The following is a 20,574-nucleotide window of genomic DNA, read 5'->3' on the forward strand; positions in this document are numbered from 1 at the left end:
GGTATATTCTGTAGCCTGTATACAGTAATATACAGTAATAGTACAGTGTATGTATAGTACCATAAGAAACTCAGATAATTTGTGAGCGAATTTTTGAGATAAATCTCACAGAAATTTGTGAGATTTAGTAAACACCTCATGTCTCACATGGGAACACCTTAATGTCTGTGATGGAGTGATAGTGAGAGTTCTCCAGCAGTCTCTTATATGAGATTACCATTGCAAGCATTTCATTCCACATTACCTCATCCACATCAAAGCGTCCAGCCAGCTAAAGCCTCCACAATACTACTGCCTACAACACATACTACTTCCACTCTCTCTCTCTCTCTCTCTCTCTCTCTCTCTCTCTCTCTCTCTATGTCTCTCTTCCTCTCTCTCTCTCTCCTTTACACACACACACACACACACACACACACACAGAGCATCTGTCTTGCTCTTTGTAACTTTTACCCAAGCACTGTAATTACTTTACAGCCCTTGAGGGCTTATTGCCTCTTTCACAATACGCAACTCTTTACTGCCTTTAATATATAACCACGTATACACAATCACCTTTATCAAACTCAGTTTATCACAAGTGTGCGTGTGAGTGTGTGTGTGTGTGTGTGTATATATATATATATATAGAGAGAGAGAGAGAGAGAGAGAGAGAGAAACTAAAGAGCAAGACTAGAGATGATACCACTTTTTCCTTTCTAATATCGATATTAAAATCCTTGAGTGTCATCTGGTATTGAAACAGATTCAATATATTTTCTTTAAAAACTATTAAGCTTTAAAATGAGCTTCACTTAACATAAGCATATAAAGGCAATCATCCTGATATAGGGCAAGGTAGGACGTTGGCCCGAAACCAATATCTGTCCATAACGATACGCCATCTCTAATGTTCTTTTCATGTTCAAAACCTGAAGCCCTTTTACTGGTAATGTGTGTCACTGACACTTGTAGCCTTCAAAAAATATTTTACTGGCATGATCCCCTTCATACATGAAATGAAAGCACTATTAACCAGGATGTGACAGTCTCAGCAAGTATGGCCAAAAGCTCCTTGGTTTCTGAATTAAGTACAAAAATACACTTTCCTGACTTTTTTATTGAACAAAAGCTGAAAAACAAAATAAGTACCACCAAATTATTCTGCCTTGCCAGCCATGCCTCATCACTTTGCCTGAGAAGTAGTCATGGACACAAGCAAGGTAGATTTTTGCCATTTCTCAGTGGAATCATGCACAAAATATACTCCTGTGATGTTTTCTCTTACAAAATAAAGCTAACAACTAAGTAAAGAGTCACAGAAATGTGCCATCTATAATCTAGACGACACATTATTTGTACTAGGATTGTACTAGGTCTTATGCATTTAACTGTCGGGTACACAAACATGTGCAAATGTCAACTATCCATTTAAGCACAAAGAAGGAGTTATAAGATTGGATGGAGGGAAAAACCTGTCTCTCTCTCACACACAGACACACACACCTTTAACAAATACAGACCCAACTGAGACACACCCGCTCCTTCCCAAAAAACACACACATACACACACAATCTTGCCAAAATTAACCAAACCTTCCTGACTCTGGGAACCCAAACACAAACACTCCCAGACCTACACATAAACACTCCACACCGGGCTGCGGCACGTCTCAGGGGGGACACAGGGAGGTCTTGTACCACTGTGAAAGTGACTCAAAGGCTTGCAGAGACATGGAACAGAACGATGGAACATCTAACACTCTCCAAACATGCTACCCAACCTAAAATATGACGGCAAAAACACATCAAACATTCAGCCTCTATGCTTCAACCAGGACTGCAGTAGGGGTGGGCAATATGACAATATTGTATCATCATCATGAACTCTGTTGTTTTCATGATACACAGCATGCATTCTGAGCATATTGTGAAAACGGTCTGTACTTAAAGAAAACTGACCTGCTGCATGTTTCATACACATTGAGTATAATGAGTCCTGTTTAACTGGATTTGCAGTGCAGTGTGTAAAACACTGAATAATAAGGACTGTTTATAAACTATTTTGTACACTATTGTTATTCATACTATTTTTTTTTCCATATTGCCCACCCAGACTGCACACACCAGTATCAGCAGCATTATGAGCACCACTAGAATTCATATTATTCATTCAGTCAGTTATTAAAAACTGATATAACTTTTATTAGACAAGGTCAGGTGTGAACCAATATTGGACTTGAGCTGATGCTGATATCTGACATGTTTCGTGTATTTATCTCATGACAACCAGACATAAACATAAATGAACCCCTTAAAATCCCAGGCTTATTACATACCAGGGCTTCTTATTCAGTAATTACAGGAACCTCAATGCAAACTGGCTGAGCTATTCTTAGGTGCAACAGCTTATTCATTCACCCCCAGCAGGAGGTTGTGAGTTTGAACCCCAGCGATGCCATAGCCATACATGACTGGGAGCCCAAGTGGATAAAATGCCACGTGGGATTGTGCGATGGAAAAGAGTCCCAGTTAGTGCGTATACTGAGTAAAAATAAAAAACACACACACACATTCTTTATTGATAACCTAACTGAGATGCAGAACTAAATCATGAGAGTTAAGGAGAGATCTTAACTAAACTAAGAAGTTTGACGAAGGTGAACTCCAGTGTCCTCAAGCTGAGTTAACTCAAGAAAAGCAATGTAATCAGTTACCTTATAATTTTAAGTTGAGCTGACTTTAATTTTTAACAGTATACCACACGGGGACAATCATAGGAAAAGCTCAGCAGAAAGGAAGTTTATGTTAATGAATGGTGGAGGGTCCTTGAAGAGAAGAGAAGAGAAGAGAAGAGAAGAGAAGAGAAGAGAAGAGAAGAGAAGAGAAGAGAAGAGAAGCTTTGAAGTATTAGAAATGAATCAGTGCTCTCTGTTCCACTTTTTCTTCCTTCAGGCAACCCAATCGCTATGCTCTCCTTCTTTCTCTACCCATCTTTCTCATTCTCATCTCTCTCCCTCTGTTACCTGGATTTCCACAAAGAAAGATGTAAAGGGTAAATGTGTGCATTTTCCAGAGATGAAGGCTCTCGTCTTTGTTCTGTGCCTTTAAAGGTGAGATAACTGCAGTTATGTTCTGCCTGAAAGACATCTGGAGCAGACCTGCACCTGAATCAGACCGGGGGAAGCAAACTACTCAGTTAAAAATTCAGTTATTCAGTCTCAAATTAGAATTCATGAATAAGCAAAATGATCAGAGGGAACGTTACACACATTCACACAAAGGCAAACACATGTGCACACACAAAGACAGCTAAAGATGAACCTATGCCCAGAGATGTTTGTTAGATAACCTGCATGATCAGCTCATTTATAGATTTCCTTATGGCTAAAACTGAGGACCTGTGACTTAGACAAAAACTTCCTTTACTTACAATTTCTCTCAGGAAATGGCCTTTGCACAACACACGAGACGCCCGTTTATTTAAGATGATGTACTAACACACACACAGACATGGGCACAATAGTCTTTCCAGCCGCTGATGTTAACATTGCAGGAGAGATTTTTAAACACTGCTAGCCTAAAAACAAACCAGCAAAGAAAAACCTGCTTCTCCATTGTTGATGAGGTGAAAAGGACAGAAGGGAGGGAAGGAAGTCAAACTGAAAAGAGTGGCTACTGCTTCTACAGCAAAAATGTGAGAGCATCTTATTGGCAGGACAATGATTTTGACATCCCTCTACTAACATATGCCCACAGGCCCACTCGTTGACTTCTACATTTTAAATATGTATAATAAATATAAAGACATGACCTCAACACTTGACCTATAAAGACAAGTGTTCTTGACTTCAGTGTTTTTTGTGGATATGCTGGAGTATTATTCATACCACATCAGTTGATTCCAATGATACAATCTGATTGGTTAAGAAGCATTTTACCCCAAATCACAACACATTTTTTTCACAGTGACTGTATCACTCTGCTAAGCACTGATTGCTAAATAACAACTGCACTGTGGCTAACCAAAGAATTTTTTTCTACTGTAATGACAGAACAACTAAACCAACTTAACAAGCCAAAAATGAAACAAAATACAGTTCAACAAACAAGATGGGCAGCGCAAGGCTTTACAGACTCACTGGAACAGGACGGTATTAAAGTCCCAGGGATCACAGAGTAAAATATTAGAAATGTTCGTATGATATTAAACTTGAGTGTTATATTAAACATCCAGCAAAGCTTGAATGAAAGCTATAAGATATGTCTATCTGACAGCTGTGTGGGTGTGGCTAATGAGCACCTTGATTGACAGCTCTCTGTCCAACACTCCTAGCCTGTTGCGCCACTCATACAGAACTAAAATCATTATCCAGCTATTATGACACAGTAACTGGATGAAAATAGTCATGGACAAAAAGAGAAGATGGACGGACAGGCTGATGAACAAACAGACAGACAAAGGAATGAATGAACAGATGAACAAACAATGCTTATGTATGTATATACAAATGAACAGGCGATGTTCAGCTGTAGACAGGTGGTCTAGCTAGCTAGCTTTTGGTTATGCTGGGTTCATTAAGCTTCTCTGACTCTGAAACTGTTTTGTGGGGCGGAGCAAGAGACATCAGCCATGTGATCTATGGAAGCAAGATATGGACCACCCAGTTTACATCAAGAGGATAGAAATACAGTGAAATATATTGGTCACTTATTGGTCATTATTCAAAGGGTTTACTCAACCTAATTAGAAAGAAAACACATATTTAGCTTCTCTGAATCTTAATCTGGTTAGCACAAAAATATTGAAAAAGCTGAACAACATTTTCGTGGCGCTATCTGTGACAGCGCTGTATAGCTAATATTTCATAAGATATTCAACTTTCTGCACTGTTAATAGTGCAAAAGGATGCAATTTTTTGGCAGAATTGCTTTCTATAAATTATTCTGTCTAATGTATGGGGAGCATTCTACCTTATTTTGATATTTGAGTTTCAATAAAGACTAATGAACAGCAAATCAGTCAATCACATGGAAAAAACACTTTGGTTGAAATAACTGTAGGGCTCTAGGCTTGCCTTTTTCGGTGAACGACGTTTTCACAGTGGATGAGTAACAGAGGCTTCGTCTTCAGGTCAGGCCAGATCTAATGAGCTAAAACTCCAGCTAACAGTACAACACTGCTGAGGAGGACTCGTCATTTTCTCACAGGTAGACGACGTGCCAACGTGTGCGTTTGTTGGAGAAATATGTTTTCACTGTTTCGGCACCTAGCCAACATCAGCTAGAGTAGTTGGACCAATTAGCACTAAAGTCGTGCTAGAACCAGTCTAGAACACCTTTCCTTCACCTTCTGTTTGCGTTTGAGTAAATGCTTTTCCTCTTTTCCTCCCTCCTCCAACTTTTAGCAAGGTTTGTTTTGTTTTCCATACAATTACTGAATAATAAGACAATAGTTGAAAGTGTAATGAGCCTGGGAATTTAAGCATTTAGACAAAATAACCATCCCATCCTTATAAGTTATATAGCTATGAGAGTGAGGAACTGAAGTCTCGGCCCTGTTTTTAAAAATAACAAAAATACATGAAAACTTAACTGAAAACCTGCACACTGATTGGAGGGCCATGCGTATGCACGCAAATACATGTGCACATGTACATATACATATTTACATCCACAGTGAGGAAGCTAGAGAGACACTTTCAAATAATCTGGAATTCTGATTGCTCATATTGTTGTGTGTGTGTGTGTGTGTGTGTGTGTGTGTGTGTGTGTGTGTGTGTGTGTGTGTGTGTAGATATTTGGAAACACAGCCTGTATCTCAGCTGTTGATCCCCATGGTTTGCTGTGCAGATTCCCACCACACACTTTGATCTCCAGAGCGCATCCGCACAGTGAAACCTCAATGCATGATGCACATACTCATCAGAGTACACATGCTCATGCATGCAAACACACACACACACACACACACACACACACACACACACACACACACACTCTCTCCTCTGTCTTGGTCTGTCTCACAACCTACCAGGCACCACTCTAGCCCCCTGCATGCTCCCCCATACCACACATTCCTGACCACTATTTTTACACACACACATATGTGTGTGCTCACCCACAGAGTCATGGTCAAATCGACAAAACATACAGAGTCATATACCCATGTACATTCCAAACTACATGGACTACTCAAGCCAAAATGGATGGGAACTATCATTAGACCTGTCCCAAGATACAAAAACATTCACATTGAAAATTTAGACCCTGAACTAAACCCACTAATGTCTCTGGATTTCAGTAGCACAAGAAGGGACATCAACAGCACCAATTTGTGAGAGGTCAATGCGAAAGAATTCCCAGGCAGCAAAGATTTACCCAAAAATCCCTAATTTTTGCTTTATGTTTTAGCAGAAATCACAGTTATCACCAGCAATAAAACTGCAACAAAATTATGCTCTAATGCTCTAATTTCATAACTCACTGAAACAAGCTAAGAAATTCTGATGAGAGTGTGTTCAATACCACACATTTTATGATGTTTTGCAGAAAAAAAACGTTTACCATGTTTTTGTCGTGACTGTCTCTGTGTAATTCATGGTGTAATTATGCAATCACATTAAAATAATAATAACGTAAAGGGATAATAAATCCTAATCATTAAACTTATAAAGGTTAACAGGAGGAAAGACACAAGTACAAGTAGAAACAAAGCAACTGAGTAAAAGCCTGTGGCAGGTGATGACAGGGTACAAGGAGACACTCACTGTAGAAGAGTCTGATAAAGGCACTTGAAGTCTTCATTCACACAAGTTCTAACACCCATGTTTCCAAACTAAGATCTTGATGTTACTCTGCCTACAGATGTGCATTCTCATCTTAGTTCTAAGTTATTGACTGAGAATTTGGTCAACCACAAGGACGAAAAGGACGAGCTTCAGCTGATTTTAACATACCCAAGATCTTAGTCCTAAAACACGAACCAGCATGAATTACTGGTGCTTTGTGCTAACATGTAGAAAAATATAATTAAAATTATTAGTCAGAAATACATGTTTAGTCATTACAAGTTAAACTGGTAGGTTTTTGGGTCAAGTAACTGGATTACCTTACCAGTTAAGCTAATGAGCTAACTCTCACTAAGCCAAGGTACGTGATGACTTGGTGTGAAGTTTTTGAAGTTAAAGTTTTTGTTTGTAATGGATGATGTACCAATATGTTTGTGCACAGAGAAATACATTTCCCTTTTTTAAATGTTCTGATTACAGCTCATACCAGCAAGAGTAGTAGGCATAGTTATCATCTGCTTTTTCAATTACATCCTGAACTGCTTGTTTTTGGCATGGGCTACTTGTAGTTTTAGTGTAGCAAAATATAATATACTTATTTAAGCTTAAACATGAGCACAACTGCCACACTTTACAGCCTTGTTAAAACTAAACAGCGTTTCTTCTAATTGTTGGCCTTCTAATTGTACTTCACCCCAATATTCCATGATGTTATACAATGGATACTTAAATATGGCATGGAACAAATTAATCTAGTACTCAAGTACCCATGCACATCCCTAACCCTGTCCTGCATATTTCCCCCAATCTAACAGGAAAACATGCAGAATAGTACTACAGAATCAGTATTAGGAAACACTGTCCCACATAAATCACACTCTTTTCTCTGCTCCTTTTCTCTTACCCTCTTCACTTTTTACCCACCTTCCTACACTGCAACATAAAGGTGCCATAAAAAGGGTTCTTTGGCATGACCTTTGGTTTCATGAAGAACCTTTCAATGGATGTGTCCTTAAAGAAACCATTTAGGAACCTTTCTCTTGAAAGAGCACAGCTACACTGTCTTGCCCTGTCCTCTTGTAAACCCCTCTTTTCTTGTATCTTCCCCTTTCCTTTACTCTCCTCTCCTCACTGCCGCTCTCTTCACTTACCCTCCCCTCCCCTTTCTTGTCCTCTCATGAGAACTTTTCCGAGGCCCCACCTCAAACCGGGTGCCGGCGGTCTTCTCCCCGGGGCTCTTTCTTTCTCTTCTTTCACAAAAGGAAAACAACAGCCACTCTCTCCATCTCTCTCCATCTCTCCCTCAGCTGGCTTCAAACACAACAACAGCCAGGTCCCTGGGGAGCATGGAGGAAGAATGGCACACACACACACACACACACACACACACACACACACACACTCACTCACTCACTCAGAGGGCTAGTGGGTAGATCCCTTGAAGGGGTGTAAAAGTAGAGGAAATATGTAAGAAGTAATATAAAGAAAAGAAGAAGAAAGGGATGCGAAAACGACCCATGAAGAGGAGGCGCGGGCGGGCGCACGCAACATTCCGTCAGCTTTAGAAAGGGAACAGGGACCGAAAGAAAAAGAGGAAGAGAGCAAGGAAGAGTGGGGCGACAAAAAGACAAGTCGCATCTAAAAGCAACAGCCAGCCTCTAGACAAAAGCGCTCACTCTCTAAAGGAGGAGAAGAGGGAGAGAGAAGGAAAAACTGTGTCTCTATTCTTTATTCTCTCTCTTTATGTGGCAGTGGAGAAGTATACTGGAGACAGAGAAAGAGAGAGAGAGAGAGAGAGAGAGAGAGAGAGAGAGAGAGAGAGAGAAGAAAAACAGCAGTGCTTTGAGGGAACAGTCAATCTCTAAGCCTCCAATGGAGCCTGCATGACTGTGAAGTATTTGCATGAGGATGACAAAAAAGACACTAAAAAAAACTGTTCCCCACTATAGCTCAGGCTAACTCTCACACACATCCTCCACAATTACACACAGAGTCAAGCCCACCAGTTAAACACACACACTCAGGCAGGCCCAGCAGCTAAATAGGACAATGGAAGAACAGAGAGAAGAGTCAAAAAGAGAAAACTAAAGAGAGAAAGAAGGATAAAATAAAAGACCAGACTGAAAATCACATATGAAATAATTATCAACTATACTGAGTAACTTCATGTGTTTTCATACTTTCAATCCCTTGTTTTCATGCATTTATGAGCACCTTCTGGTGTAGCCTCATGACTGTTTCTTCTCTTTAAATTATGCACAGCAATTTGCTCCCCCTTGTGGAGAAACCTCACACTGCTTAACATACATAAGCCCTCAAGACACTTGAGCTGGGAACCCTGCAGAACAGACACTGGGGTATTTGCTCTAACGTAGCCTAGTGGCTTATTAACATTGTGAATTAATCCATTGTTTTAACAGTGAGCAGAAACATTACAAATAATGTTTAATATTATTTTCCAAGCTGGTTAAAGTTATTAAAGATATTTAAAGTTATGAATTAATTCTCTTTAGTTCTCCATCAACACAGGAAATCCATCCATTAAAGCATTGTCACCGGTTTACTTGTGAACCAATCATTTGCCAATCAACTGTCAATATCTGAATACATCACCATACTGCCCAGGTCTAGACTGTGGAGCATTGATGATCTGTATGACAATATCATTTGGTCAGTGTTATTGCAATATTGGCCTCACTGAAGCGGTACCATGTAGTCAAGCTATCCATCCATCCATCCATTATCTAAGCCGCTTCTCCGTCAGGGTCGCGGGGGGGTGCTAAGCTAACAAATCATTATTAGTTTTTCACTATGCGCTGTGAGCATCCTAATAATCCTGATGAATCGAGACATTCATGTGAGATAATGTGAATAAATGTGGCCAAATAAAATGCAGGACAACTATGAACCATCTTATGTCAAGGGTTCGCCCATGTGTTTTTAATGAATAACAATCACTTTATGCAGCTATGTTTATAATCGCATATTCATAAGATATTCTGTCCCTATAATGATGTAACCCTTATTCATTCCTCTGTTTAATACTGGGATGATTATTACAACATCAAAGAAAGAATACAGGAGTCCTGTGCTGGATACTGAGGGGGTCTGAGGAGCCATAGAGGGCAGCACCCTGTGTCATCAGTAAGACCAGCAAGAGCAGCTGTGGACCTCCCAGACCAACAAACACACAATAAAAACACTGATCTTCACCTGCCTGCCTAGCACAGAGCAGTCAATCACGCTCTCTTTTACACACACACACACACAGGCTGGCATGCTGAACGGGACGTTTGAGCACAACAAAAAGTCTTAGAACTTGTATTTCTGCATTCCAACTTTTCATTCTGGCCAATAGTGATATAGTGTAGGCTTATAGCTTTAGGCTAAAGTAGCTGAGCTTGTCTAAACTCCATGGTTCTCTTGGCCACCTCTTCTTCAGATCTTGGTAGTTACGTTGGTCCAAAACTCTGTAGTCTAGCAGGCTATTGGAATAGGTGGTGCTATATGAACATGGTCAGTCTTTGAGAGGGGGTTTTCAAGACATTTTCCCCCCACGCCAGAGCTATTCAGCACACAACCATAGTGGGCTTCAACATCAAACAGATTCCTGACCCTGACTCCCCACTGTCCTTCCCATATAACCCACATTTTACAACACCCACTTTCAGCCACACACATGCACACTGTTGGTCCACGCAGACACACACACACACAAACTGACACATATACACTGAAGGGTCACACTTCACTCCTTGCATACACTTACATATTACTATATTGCTTAAATAAAAAGCTTCTAGTTCCAGCTGTAGGTTTATTGCTTGAGGTTAAGGGCGGTTTAAAGCCGAGCTGGGTGATATTCCTGTTTCAGAATCGTAGATACTGCAATAGACAATGTTTTTATTCATATTCAAAAAAAGATTGCAGAGTCACATCATAACCAACAGATTGAAAAAATAGCAGCATCGGTCATTTAGATTTTGCCAATAATTGAGAAATTACAGAAAAAAACATACTGAGAAAAGTGAAAATAAAACAGAAATGTGTTTACAATCGAGGTTGAACACTTGGATCCAATCATTGTCATCTTGGAACAATAAAAAAACGCACTGAAGTGCATTCTTGTTTGGCGCTTTTTCTGAAGCAAAAAACAAAGGCAACGCTAACTAACAAAGGAGTCCCAAAAAACAGACAGCCTGAAAGGGAGTCCAAAAAGCCTGCGCCGTCAGCAAGCACTCCCTCAAACTTTAACACGCAATGAAATATTAAGTTATCTTAGAAACGCTTTGTTAAAATCAAAACAAAGCAAACACTTCCAAATAAATATTTATGGTCAGAAACACGGCTCGCTCCGTTTTGTTCTTTCTCCCACAACACTGTGAAAACCATTAGGCACACAGGACTCAATTATTTATGTTAAAACACATGCACACACAGCTCTGCTGAGTCCAAATTGTTCAAACAGTCCAAGTCTTTCAGCAGGGATCTTTGCACAGTCTTGCCAAATCACTTCACACCATCTGGCAGACACACACGCGTTCTGCAATGCTTGTCCAATGTTCTCCCAATGTTCTCAAACTTCTTATTAGAACCTCCACTGGAAGAAGCCAAACAGGTCGCTTGAAGTTGCCTTGAGTCCCACCCAAAGGTTCCATAAAGCGTGTGTTTGATACGTTGGGATGCCTGAAGAGGCATTCAGGAATTGCTCAGCCTCAAGTCATAAAAGCTGTGGTCATGGCAATAAGCTCTGTGATACAACCTGAGATCATTTCAAGCTAACAAAAACACTTTATTACTATCTAATCACTCCAACAGCAATAAAACTCAGGCTTTAAAAGTTATCACCTCTGCTTTATAACTCCAACTGACCTCACCTTGGCTTTTATATCAAAAATACCTTCAAAGAAATGACAAGACAACAAAGGATTTTCATCTCTCCATTTCAGGCCTACCAACACACCAGCATTCCTTACAATGTTTTTACTCCCCTATTTCCTGTATATCTGAGCTGTCCTGTTGACTTTTTGCCTGTTTTCCCTCCTCATACCAGCCAAAGCCACTCCAAATAAACTCCAGTGGCACTGAATGACCTCCGTTAGCAGCAGTCCCAGCAGTCCCCCTTCCCCAGTGGTTTACGTGAAGATCGAGAGAACCTTACCCTGCTGGAGCTATCATATGACCTTTAATTAGAGGATCACACACAGATAAGGAAACACTTCAGTAAGCAATGCAACGCTGACCCAAAATCTGCAGTCCAACAAACTTTCAGTGGTTTCTGACAAGAATTGGTGGAAGGGGAAGAATTTTCATGCACTTTAAAGAAGCCTGCAAAGTGACCAAAGTCTCCTGCTTTTTGTGTGGGCCCTTTAGAGTGGCCTGCTGGATTCCCCCTCACTCCACCCCAGGCCTCTCAAAAAACTCTTTTGAGACGCGACAGCCCCCAACCCGAAAGAGGCTTACGCTCCCTCAGAAGTGCTTCCAGAGCATTTCTGCCCTCCTCAAACAACAACGTTCTTATGTGTTTACCAGGACGCCAAATCGCAGACAGGCTTGCAACCCCCCCCAACTCAGTTTCACAATGTAGCCCTGTCACCAGCCTGTCAGGCCACAGTGCTTTCAAGCCTGCCATGATCTATCACCTCCAGAGAGGACTGCATCTGTTCAGCTGTTCTGAACCCTGACACATTTGTTTCCCTGTTGCTTGAACAAACCCACGTCATGTATGAGAGAAAATGTGAACTTGACTATGTTCAACTTTCACCCAATATAACCACACCTTGCGTGCAAAAGTGGAAACATCCGAACACTTTTATAGCACTGGTGTAAAAGTTTGAAATCCAAGCACCAACTTTTGTGTGAAGTGCTTTCTTCCCCTCCTTGCCTCCTTCCTTTCAGCAAAATGACTGCCTGTCAGGTGCAAACAGACTCTGGACCTTTGTAAAAACTTCCAACCAGACGTTTCCCCTCCCATCCTCCTTAGGAATAAACATGAAGAAATCCGCTCTACCTCAGGCTTCAAAGGGAACATTTGCAATTGTAGAGAGAACTGGCAGGCATTTTAAAAGCGTTCATTAGTGGGTGTCAGGCAAGTGTGTGTTCAAAACGTCTCCAATCCACAGCCGAGGATAACGGCTCTGCCTTCTGTAGTCAGGCTCCAACTGCTAAACAAAGCCATTCTTGTGGCTTCAGCTCGATATGCTGACTGTTGTTCTCCATTAGGGAAAACACAACGCCAAAGCTCACATCCAAAGCGTTAGAACGCCATTAAAGAAAGTGAGGGTGGTCTTCAGCCAAAAGCTTGGGGTCACAAAAGGGCAAAAAGCTGGGAAGAATTACCACAGGCACCAACAGTAACACTTACACTAGCTCACCTCAGTGAGTTATCAAAGTCCTTCACACACAAAAAGTTTCCTACAGCCCTTAAAGGAAAAATCCACAGATTTTAAAAAAATTCTACATAATGAAATGGATGAGATGTAAACAAAGCCTGTGGTTTGGTGTGAAATGCTCCAATCTAGAGTAACTTACAGAGTCAGAATTGTTCACAGTGGTGGTGATCTCTAAAAAGCATCCATCTCTAAAAGCTCCCTCATAAAAAGTTACAAGAAATAGTTACAGTATATGCTGACTGATGTCTGAGACACTGATTTATGATGGTTTTGTGATCAAATTTGGACCTAAAATGTGTTTGAATCCATTATTTTAATCAATTTATTCATGGCAGAGGAGCACATGCAGGGTGTTGTAAGGCAAAATAGTCCCCAAAGAAAACATTTATTTTGATTTATGCCTAATTCACCGTCATCAATATCACACAGAAACGTTCAGACGACGTGTATTCGCCGGTGATTTTCGATAGCAAATAAAACGGCTATATTTGTGTTGTAAACACTGTGACCCCTGGTTCCTATCACCACCAGCGTAAAGAAATCTGAGACTCTAGGTTTCTGTGAACCAATGAACCACTTTACCTCAAACCACTGAATGACTGTTTTCATCTCAAGGACAAGAGTAGTCCGAAATTTTGAACGATTGGGTGGAATTCCCCTTTAATATCTTTCAGAGGTTTATGTCAAGAGCAGATAGTGGAACTGCCTACGACGCCACGATAAACGCCTTAGTTTGTAGAGAAACTCGAAAATACTCACATAAGTAAAGTGACTTTCAGTTTTTTGACAGTTTTTCACATTTTCTGATAAAGAGTTAACATTTAACCGGCTATTCTCGAGAAAAATTTCCTGAGGAGACCAACACGAAGCGCGAGCCGCCGCGCGCGAGAGCAACGAAGCTGAAGCTCCAATCCAGACACGAATAAAGTAGTAAAAAACACATTTTAACGCCTTTGGTTTCAATACACGTATTTTAATGCAGTTGAATAGCACATAAATGTCATTAAAACAGACAGACTCACCCTCGAAGAAAGTCCGCAGGTACTTTTTTGGTGGCAGTCCTGTTGTTCTAGGCGAGATCCAGTGCAGTAATACTTCTGCTTAACGAGCCAGTCGTCGAGTCCTTTTCTCGCCAAGCAGGCATTAACTACGAAACTGTCGCCTAAACAGCGAAAGAAACTCAGTTGGTTTTCGTGGTACATCACGTCCCGCGGTCTCCTAAACCTTAACTATAGACGAGTTGGGGTCTAAACTGGATAAATAGTAGCTACTTTGATAAATTCAGCGACGCTGTGTTAAAGAGGAGTACCACCAATTTCTCAGTCATTCAGAGTTGTTTGTTATGAGATGGTCCGATGAAGTTAAAGGTGAGTTCTTTACAGTGGTGGTGATAGGAACCAGGAGTCGCTATGTCTACAACACAAATATAGCATTTTATTTGCCGTCCAAAACCACCAGTAAACCTACACGTGCCTTCTCATTTATTACATGTAATGTTGAAGATTGTAAAATAGTGGAAAATCCGAAAAAATAAGTTTTCTTTTGGGGACTATTTTGCCGCACAACGTCCTGCGTGCGTCCCGCCACTATGAACTGATTCACATAAATGGATGAATAAGTCATTTTAGGCTAAGACTTATTCTATCTAAACCTATCGTAAAACAATAACTCAGGCATCAGGCGGTGTATTCATAAACATTTTTTTGTGATATCTTTCTGTGAGGAAGCTTTCAGAGGCATTAAACTCATCAGACATCTGGTTTCTATCACCACCACTGTGAACGATTCCGACTTGGTAAGTGTCCCTAAAACGCAGCATTTCTCACCAGACCACTCTGAATGACTTCGTTTACACCTCCACCGTTTAATTATGTGGAACTTTTGAAAAACTGGTGGAGTTCCCCTTTAACACCACTTTCTTTTTCTCTCACACGACACAAATCCACTCACCTTCAGGGCTTTCCCTCGGTTTACAAATAGCAGCTTCCCAGGACATTTCACAACAGAAAGGAGACACGATGAAACAGGGTTAGTCCAGAGAACTATAGCGTCACAGTTAAAGCCAAAAAAGCAAGCAAGAAAGAGAGAGATTAAAGAGAGCCTTACCATGTTTCGAATGAAGTTTACCCATTTCTCCTCATTGGGTTGGAATAGCAAAACATCAGAAATAAATATAATCCAGAGACGAGCGGTTAACGTTTTGCTTCACACAGCAGTGTCCGTACAGAAGAGCGAATAAACCCTCGCGGTATATCCAACAGAGACGGATCTCAGCTTTGATCCCCCCTCTGCTCAGCTCAGCTCCCTCCAGTTCTTTCTCTCCACCCGTATTCGGTATAAGCCACGCCCCTCTGCGCTAAGATTGGCTGGCAGCTCTCACTCAGAAGCGGACCGCCTCGCCAATCCTAGCGTGGGGGGCAGGACGGCACTACCCAATCCCGGCACAGGGTCTCAGGGCTTGCCGGAATACGGGTGGGGAAAATAATAAGTGATTGACGCCTCGCAGCTTCGCTCCATTTCATTGGTCCAAAAGCGGCACATGAAAGCGCGAGCCGGGATTCTTTTGGAGTCTCCAACTATAAAAAGAGCAGCAGAGAAAAAAGCTGAGCGACTGCTGCAGTCCCGGTGAAATAATAGCTGAGAAAACACGACACGGATAAATAAAAATGAACCGTCGCATTTGTTTTTTGGCTTTACTTTAGTTAGTTAATTGGTTAAAAACGCATTGCTAAAAATCAACACAAGTTACACATAGTGTGAAGAAAATCTGCCAAAAGTAAAGGAGGGGGGGTCCTTTAATCCACAGTCAAACAGGTAACGTGTTATACCGTAGCTAGAAGTTTTACGGATGGCCAGGGAAGCCCAAGATCTCTGGTTTGAACATATACATTTGTATTGGTAGTTGGTATAATGTAGTGGATAACACCTCTGCCTTCTATGCTGTAGACTGGGGTTCAATCCCCTGCTTGGGCAAGCACCCTACACTATACCAATAAGAGTCCTTGGGCAAGACTCCTAACACCACCTTGGCCTACCTGTGTGAAATGATCAAACTGTAAGTCGCTCTAGATAAGAGCGTCAGGTAAATGTAAATGAATAGTTTCCCAACACTTGTCTGAAAGTAAAATGGGTGGGTGGTGAATGTGTTCTAGCTTGCTATTGCTCAGTTGGACTCAAAGTATTGATTCATAAGCGTGTAATAAAACTTTGGGCCAGCTGGTGGGCCCTGGCCTTCATCCTAAAAAGCTATGTGTATGAGTAAATCTGTGTCTGATAGGGTCCACTCTCATGTAAACGACAACAGTGGTAGAAACCCTAACAGATTAACAGTTAATAATGGCACAGTAAGATGAATCTGGCTGGCCGCTAAAATAGGTTTCATGTTTCATAAATCATTATCAGCAACCTCAGTTCATTTTTCACATCAGAAAGTGGTCTGAAATGTAGGATGGTAGTCCACTATGGCTGCTATGGATAACCAGACAGCAATGTATAAGGTAAACCAAAACATATGCATGCATTTAACTGTAAAAAAGTTCTTAGCATTTGTAGCATTGCAAATGATCGTTGCTGAGTTATTTTTGATAGTTAATTAATCTTATCATATGATTATGCTTCCTTATGAGCAGCACAGAAAAGACTGAAAAGACCCCAGTGCAAATTTATTATAGTCTGTTTGCGAGTCTATTATAGCAAGACATGTTCACTATCAAACGCAGCATCATCATACTCTTATAACTGATTGTTACACTGCTGCCATATTTTCACCATAAAACATAGTTGATGCTTTATTGCTTAATTATTGTCATGGCTGACCACTTTCACTTTCAACTGGGGTGGCCATGCTTCATTCAAGGGTGGCACACCCTCAGGCTATGTCTCTGGTGTGATAGATATAGTATAATAACCTCTTGCCTCTTGGTAACGTTTCATAGATATAGGATAATAACTGCTTATCACCACGCTGCCAGTAATCCTAGATCTGACCTCCGCCCACTAAAGTCTGACCTCAGAGTCTTTCCAGCTTCTCCCGCGCCCTGTTACTATTGGGCCTGGGCAAGTCAGTAAGAATATATGACATCACAGCCACCCCTAGCAGAGACTCAATGTAAGAGGAGCCAGTCCTGTGTGTGTTATACTGCCATGGTTCAACAAACCTAAGACTTTCCATCACACGCTACAATGGATCTGACTAGATAACCAAAGACAGGTTGTGTACAGAGTTCAAAAGCAGTCTTGTGACACTCTCTGAATAGAATTTATGTTGTGTTTATTTGTTACTTTCCAAAATAAATGCATCATTTATTCATTCATATCCATCAGAACGGTCATAACAAGCAGCCATAACAACCATTTTAATGCCTATGATTTAAAAATAATCCCAGTAAAAAGCTGAAAACTTCAGAAAGGCAAAAGCTCTCAAATATTGGAGGGTCAAACAGTAGTGTTCTTTCCTTCATGTGTTCTTTACTTCATATTGATTTTTTCTCAGTATTCAAGGTTATTACTTTTCTAACTTTATCTTTCAAAATTTACAGTCAGGTGAGTTGGATGGCAGGTTGGAGATCTCTGATTTGAAAATGTCTATTTGGATTAGTTTCCCAACATTTGTTTCAAAGTAAAACAGGGGGTTGGTGAATGTTTTCTAGATTGCTTTTGCTCAGTTGGACTCAAAGTATTGATACATAAATGTGCAATTAAACCTTGGGCCACTGGTCTGCCCTGGCCTTTTAAGGGTTTTAATTAATTAGAAAAAAAATGATCAGTGTGTCCGAAGACTCCATTTGGGCACTTTATACAGCAACAGTAGCAGAAAGCTTAACAGATTAATAAACTGTCACTGCCACAAGTTTCTTGTTTCATAAATCGTTATCATTAACATCAGTTCACTTTTCATCTCAGCAATTAGAGAAGTGGTCTAAAATATAGGATAGTGGTCCACTATGGATGTTGTCTAATATGCAGTTACAAACTACTGAAGGTACCAACCGTTAGCGACTGGATGTTTCACTCAAGATTTTAGCTAAAATTCATTATGTTTTGAGCTGTTTATAGATCCAAGACCTAATTGCATGCAGGCCTTAATATTTTTAAAAATTCTGAATAGTGCAGTTGTTAATATGTGAAGAAAGTCATTCAGAGTAATTTGATTTGAACTGTGCCATTTTTAGGAAACTTCCGGAGTCAGAATAGTTCATAACGTTGGTGAGAAGTAATCAGATGTCTGAAGAGTTTAATGCCTCATTGAATTCATTGAAATGGTCACAAACCCACTGCCTGAATACACAAGGTACAAGATGTTTTACAGTGTTTTTCCTGTTTTCATTTGTGGAGAGGTATATGCAGGATATTGTAGGGCAAAACAGCACAGTTTAAATGATTTAATTATCAATATTCTAATATTATAAAATAAAACTAACAAGACAGATTTAAGCTCACTGGTTATCTTTAATAGTAAATAAAATGGCTATACTTTCATTATAGAGCTCAAGACCCCAGGTTCTCATAACCATCAGTGGGAAGAAGATTTGAGTTAGTAAGTTTCTAGAAATGAGCATTTCATATCAAAACACTCGCAGTTCACTGGATAATATACCTAGTGTTAGATAATTAAAGAAATTCCACCACTTTTTTTTCATAAATAACATCAACAGCACTGTTAGTGGCTACATTTGATAACATTCAGGCAGTCAGCAGAGCACGACGATGTACTGTGTGCTTAATACAACTACATATGAGTCTGTAAACATTACATTTAGGTGTTTAGCAGACACCGTTATATGTATATGTATATGTAGATATTTTAAACAGTAGTCGAGTGTAGCATGAGGAGTCCTGAAAAAGTATTAAATAAAAAAGTGTATCGGCATAAAAGTAACATTAGTGTTTCTGTCTGAATAGGAGAAAGATTTCTTTTCATTTTTTGGACATATCACCGCTTTTTCAGAAGTACTATTCACTTTTCTTATATTTCTTCACCATTGCTCCTATTGAGGCGCAGCAGGAGACACTCATTAAAATGGCTACCGCACAAAAAAAAAAAAAAACTGAAACAGATGAATCGTCCCTATCCACAGAAATGAAACTCAAGGTTTGGTCCACTCGTGAATTTCATACCCATTTAAAATGACAACCTTGGCACTGGAGGACATGGAGAAACATTACAACCAAGTTGAAGTTTTGCAAAACTTACTTCTGCTGAATTACTTTCTCTCAGATGAGTTGGGCCTATCAGATTCCAGGGGTAGCCATCTCCCTGACTCAGCTGTTGCCTCTGCTACCTTAAGTCATAATGCAAAGAAGTGATGAACTGATGTAAATATACATTTTGGGAAAAACAGGTCAAGTTCAAACATTATATTTTACAGAAGTTAATTTTATTTGCAGTGAATACTGGGAAAGTGAAAAGGGGGGTGGATGGAACTTCCCAGAATTTCTTGCAGTTTTGTTGGTTTTCATTGATTTGCTTTTATTGTGTTATCCACAGTTCATTTCACATGTTTTTTGCCTTAACATCTTTTTCTTACACTCTTAAAAAGGATGGACCTTTAAGGATTTTTTAATAAAGAAAATGATTTTGCATAGAACCATTAACAGTTAAAGAACACTTTACATGATCAAAGCATCCTTTGCATCACAAAAGCGTTCTTTAAATCACAGGAGAATGTGTTGTATATGGTTCTATATAGCACCATTTTGAAAAGGGTTCATAGGCTTGACGTTGTAACGTTGAACCATCTACAGCACATTCTCCGTTAATTTTAAGAACAATATAGTGATGCAGAGAACCCTTTAATCATGTGAAGGTTTCTTTAATTGTTCATGGTTCTACAGAAGATTTTCTAAAGAAAGCTTGAAGAACCATCTTTTTAAAGATTGTACCACATACATCGTAATGTGTTTTACATTTGTTTGTCATTTAAAGGCTTTGTTATTGAGGCTGACCACATCACCAAAATATGTCAACAAATAATGCAACAGTATGAAAACAATGTTCCTCCATGAGCAATTTCAAGGATTTTAGATGTTTCACCCTCCTCAGTGCATAATATCTTCAAAAGATTCAGGAAATCTTGAGAAATATCTGGCAAGGGCAAAAACCACAACTGAATCCTATGATACTCAATCCCTTAGATGACACTGCTTTACAAACCAAAAGTCAGACTGCGTTTAAAGGAAAGCAAAAGTCACTACACTTCAATCAAAGATTACAGACAAAGAAACATTTTGTTTTGTTGAAGGATACACAATGAATTGTGCTTAAAATGACCAAAGACATGAACTAACAAGGTAAAATATGTCAATTTAATTTCAGCTGGACTTCAATGAAATAATGAAAATTGTGCTCTCTGAACAAAATAAATAAATGACAATCCAGATTGTTATTAGTCCAAAAGCTAGGGTATGTCAAG

General features: G+C 39.9%; 1 protein-coding gene across 2 annotated transcripts in view; it reads right to left on the minus strand.

The window, feature by feature from the left end:
• nkd1 (NKD inhibitor of WNT signaling pathway 1) overlaps positions 1 to 15,441 on the minus strand; it is a 45,198-nt gene extending 29,757 nt beyond the window's left edge. The window contains exons 1-3 of one of the 2 annotated variants that reach the window (XM_017693229.2): positions 15,269 to 15,441; positions 15,113 to 15,145; positions 14,185 to 14,324 (exon numbers count right to left, since the gene is read on the minus strand). In XM_017693229.2, the coding sequence (XP_017548718.1) occupies positions 14,185 to 14,324; positions 15,113 to 15,145; positions 15,269 to 15,293 (198 nt within the window). In that variant the 5' untranslated portion in view covers positions 15,294 to 15,441. The remainder of the gene's footprint in view (positions 1 to 14,184; positions 14,325 to 15,112; positions 15,146 to 15,268) is intronic. The other variant, XM_037534558.1, reaches the window with a different exon arrangement.
• Between the last annotated feature and the right edge of the window lie 5,133 nt (positions 15,442 to 20,574).

The sequence above is a fragment of the Pygocentrus nattereri genome, chromosome 25 (genome assembly GCF_015220715.1).
Source record: "Pygocentrus nattereri isolate fPygNat1 chromosome 25, fPygNat1.pri, whole genome shotgun sequence".
NCBI lineage: Eukaryota > Metazoa > Chordata > Actinopteri > Characiformes > Serrasalmidae > Pygocentrus > Pygocentrus nattereri.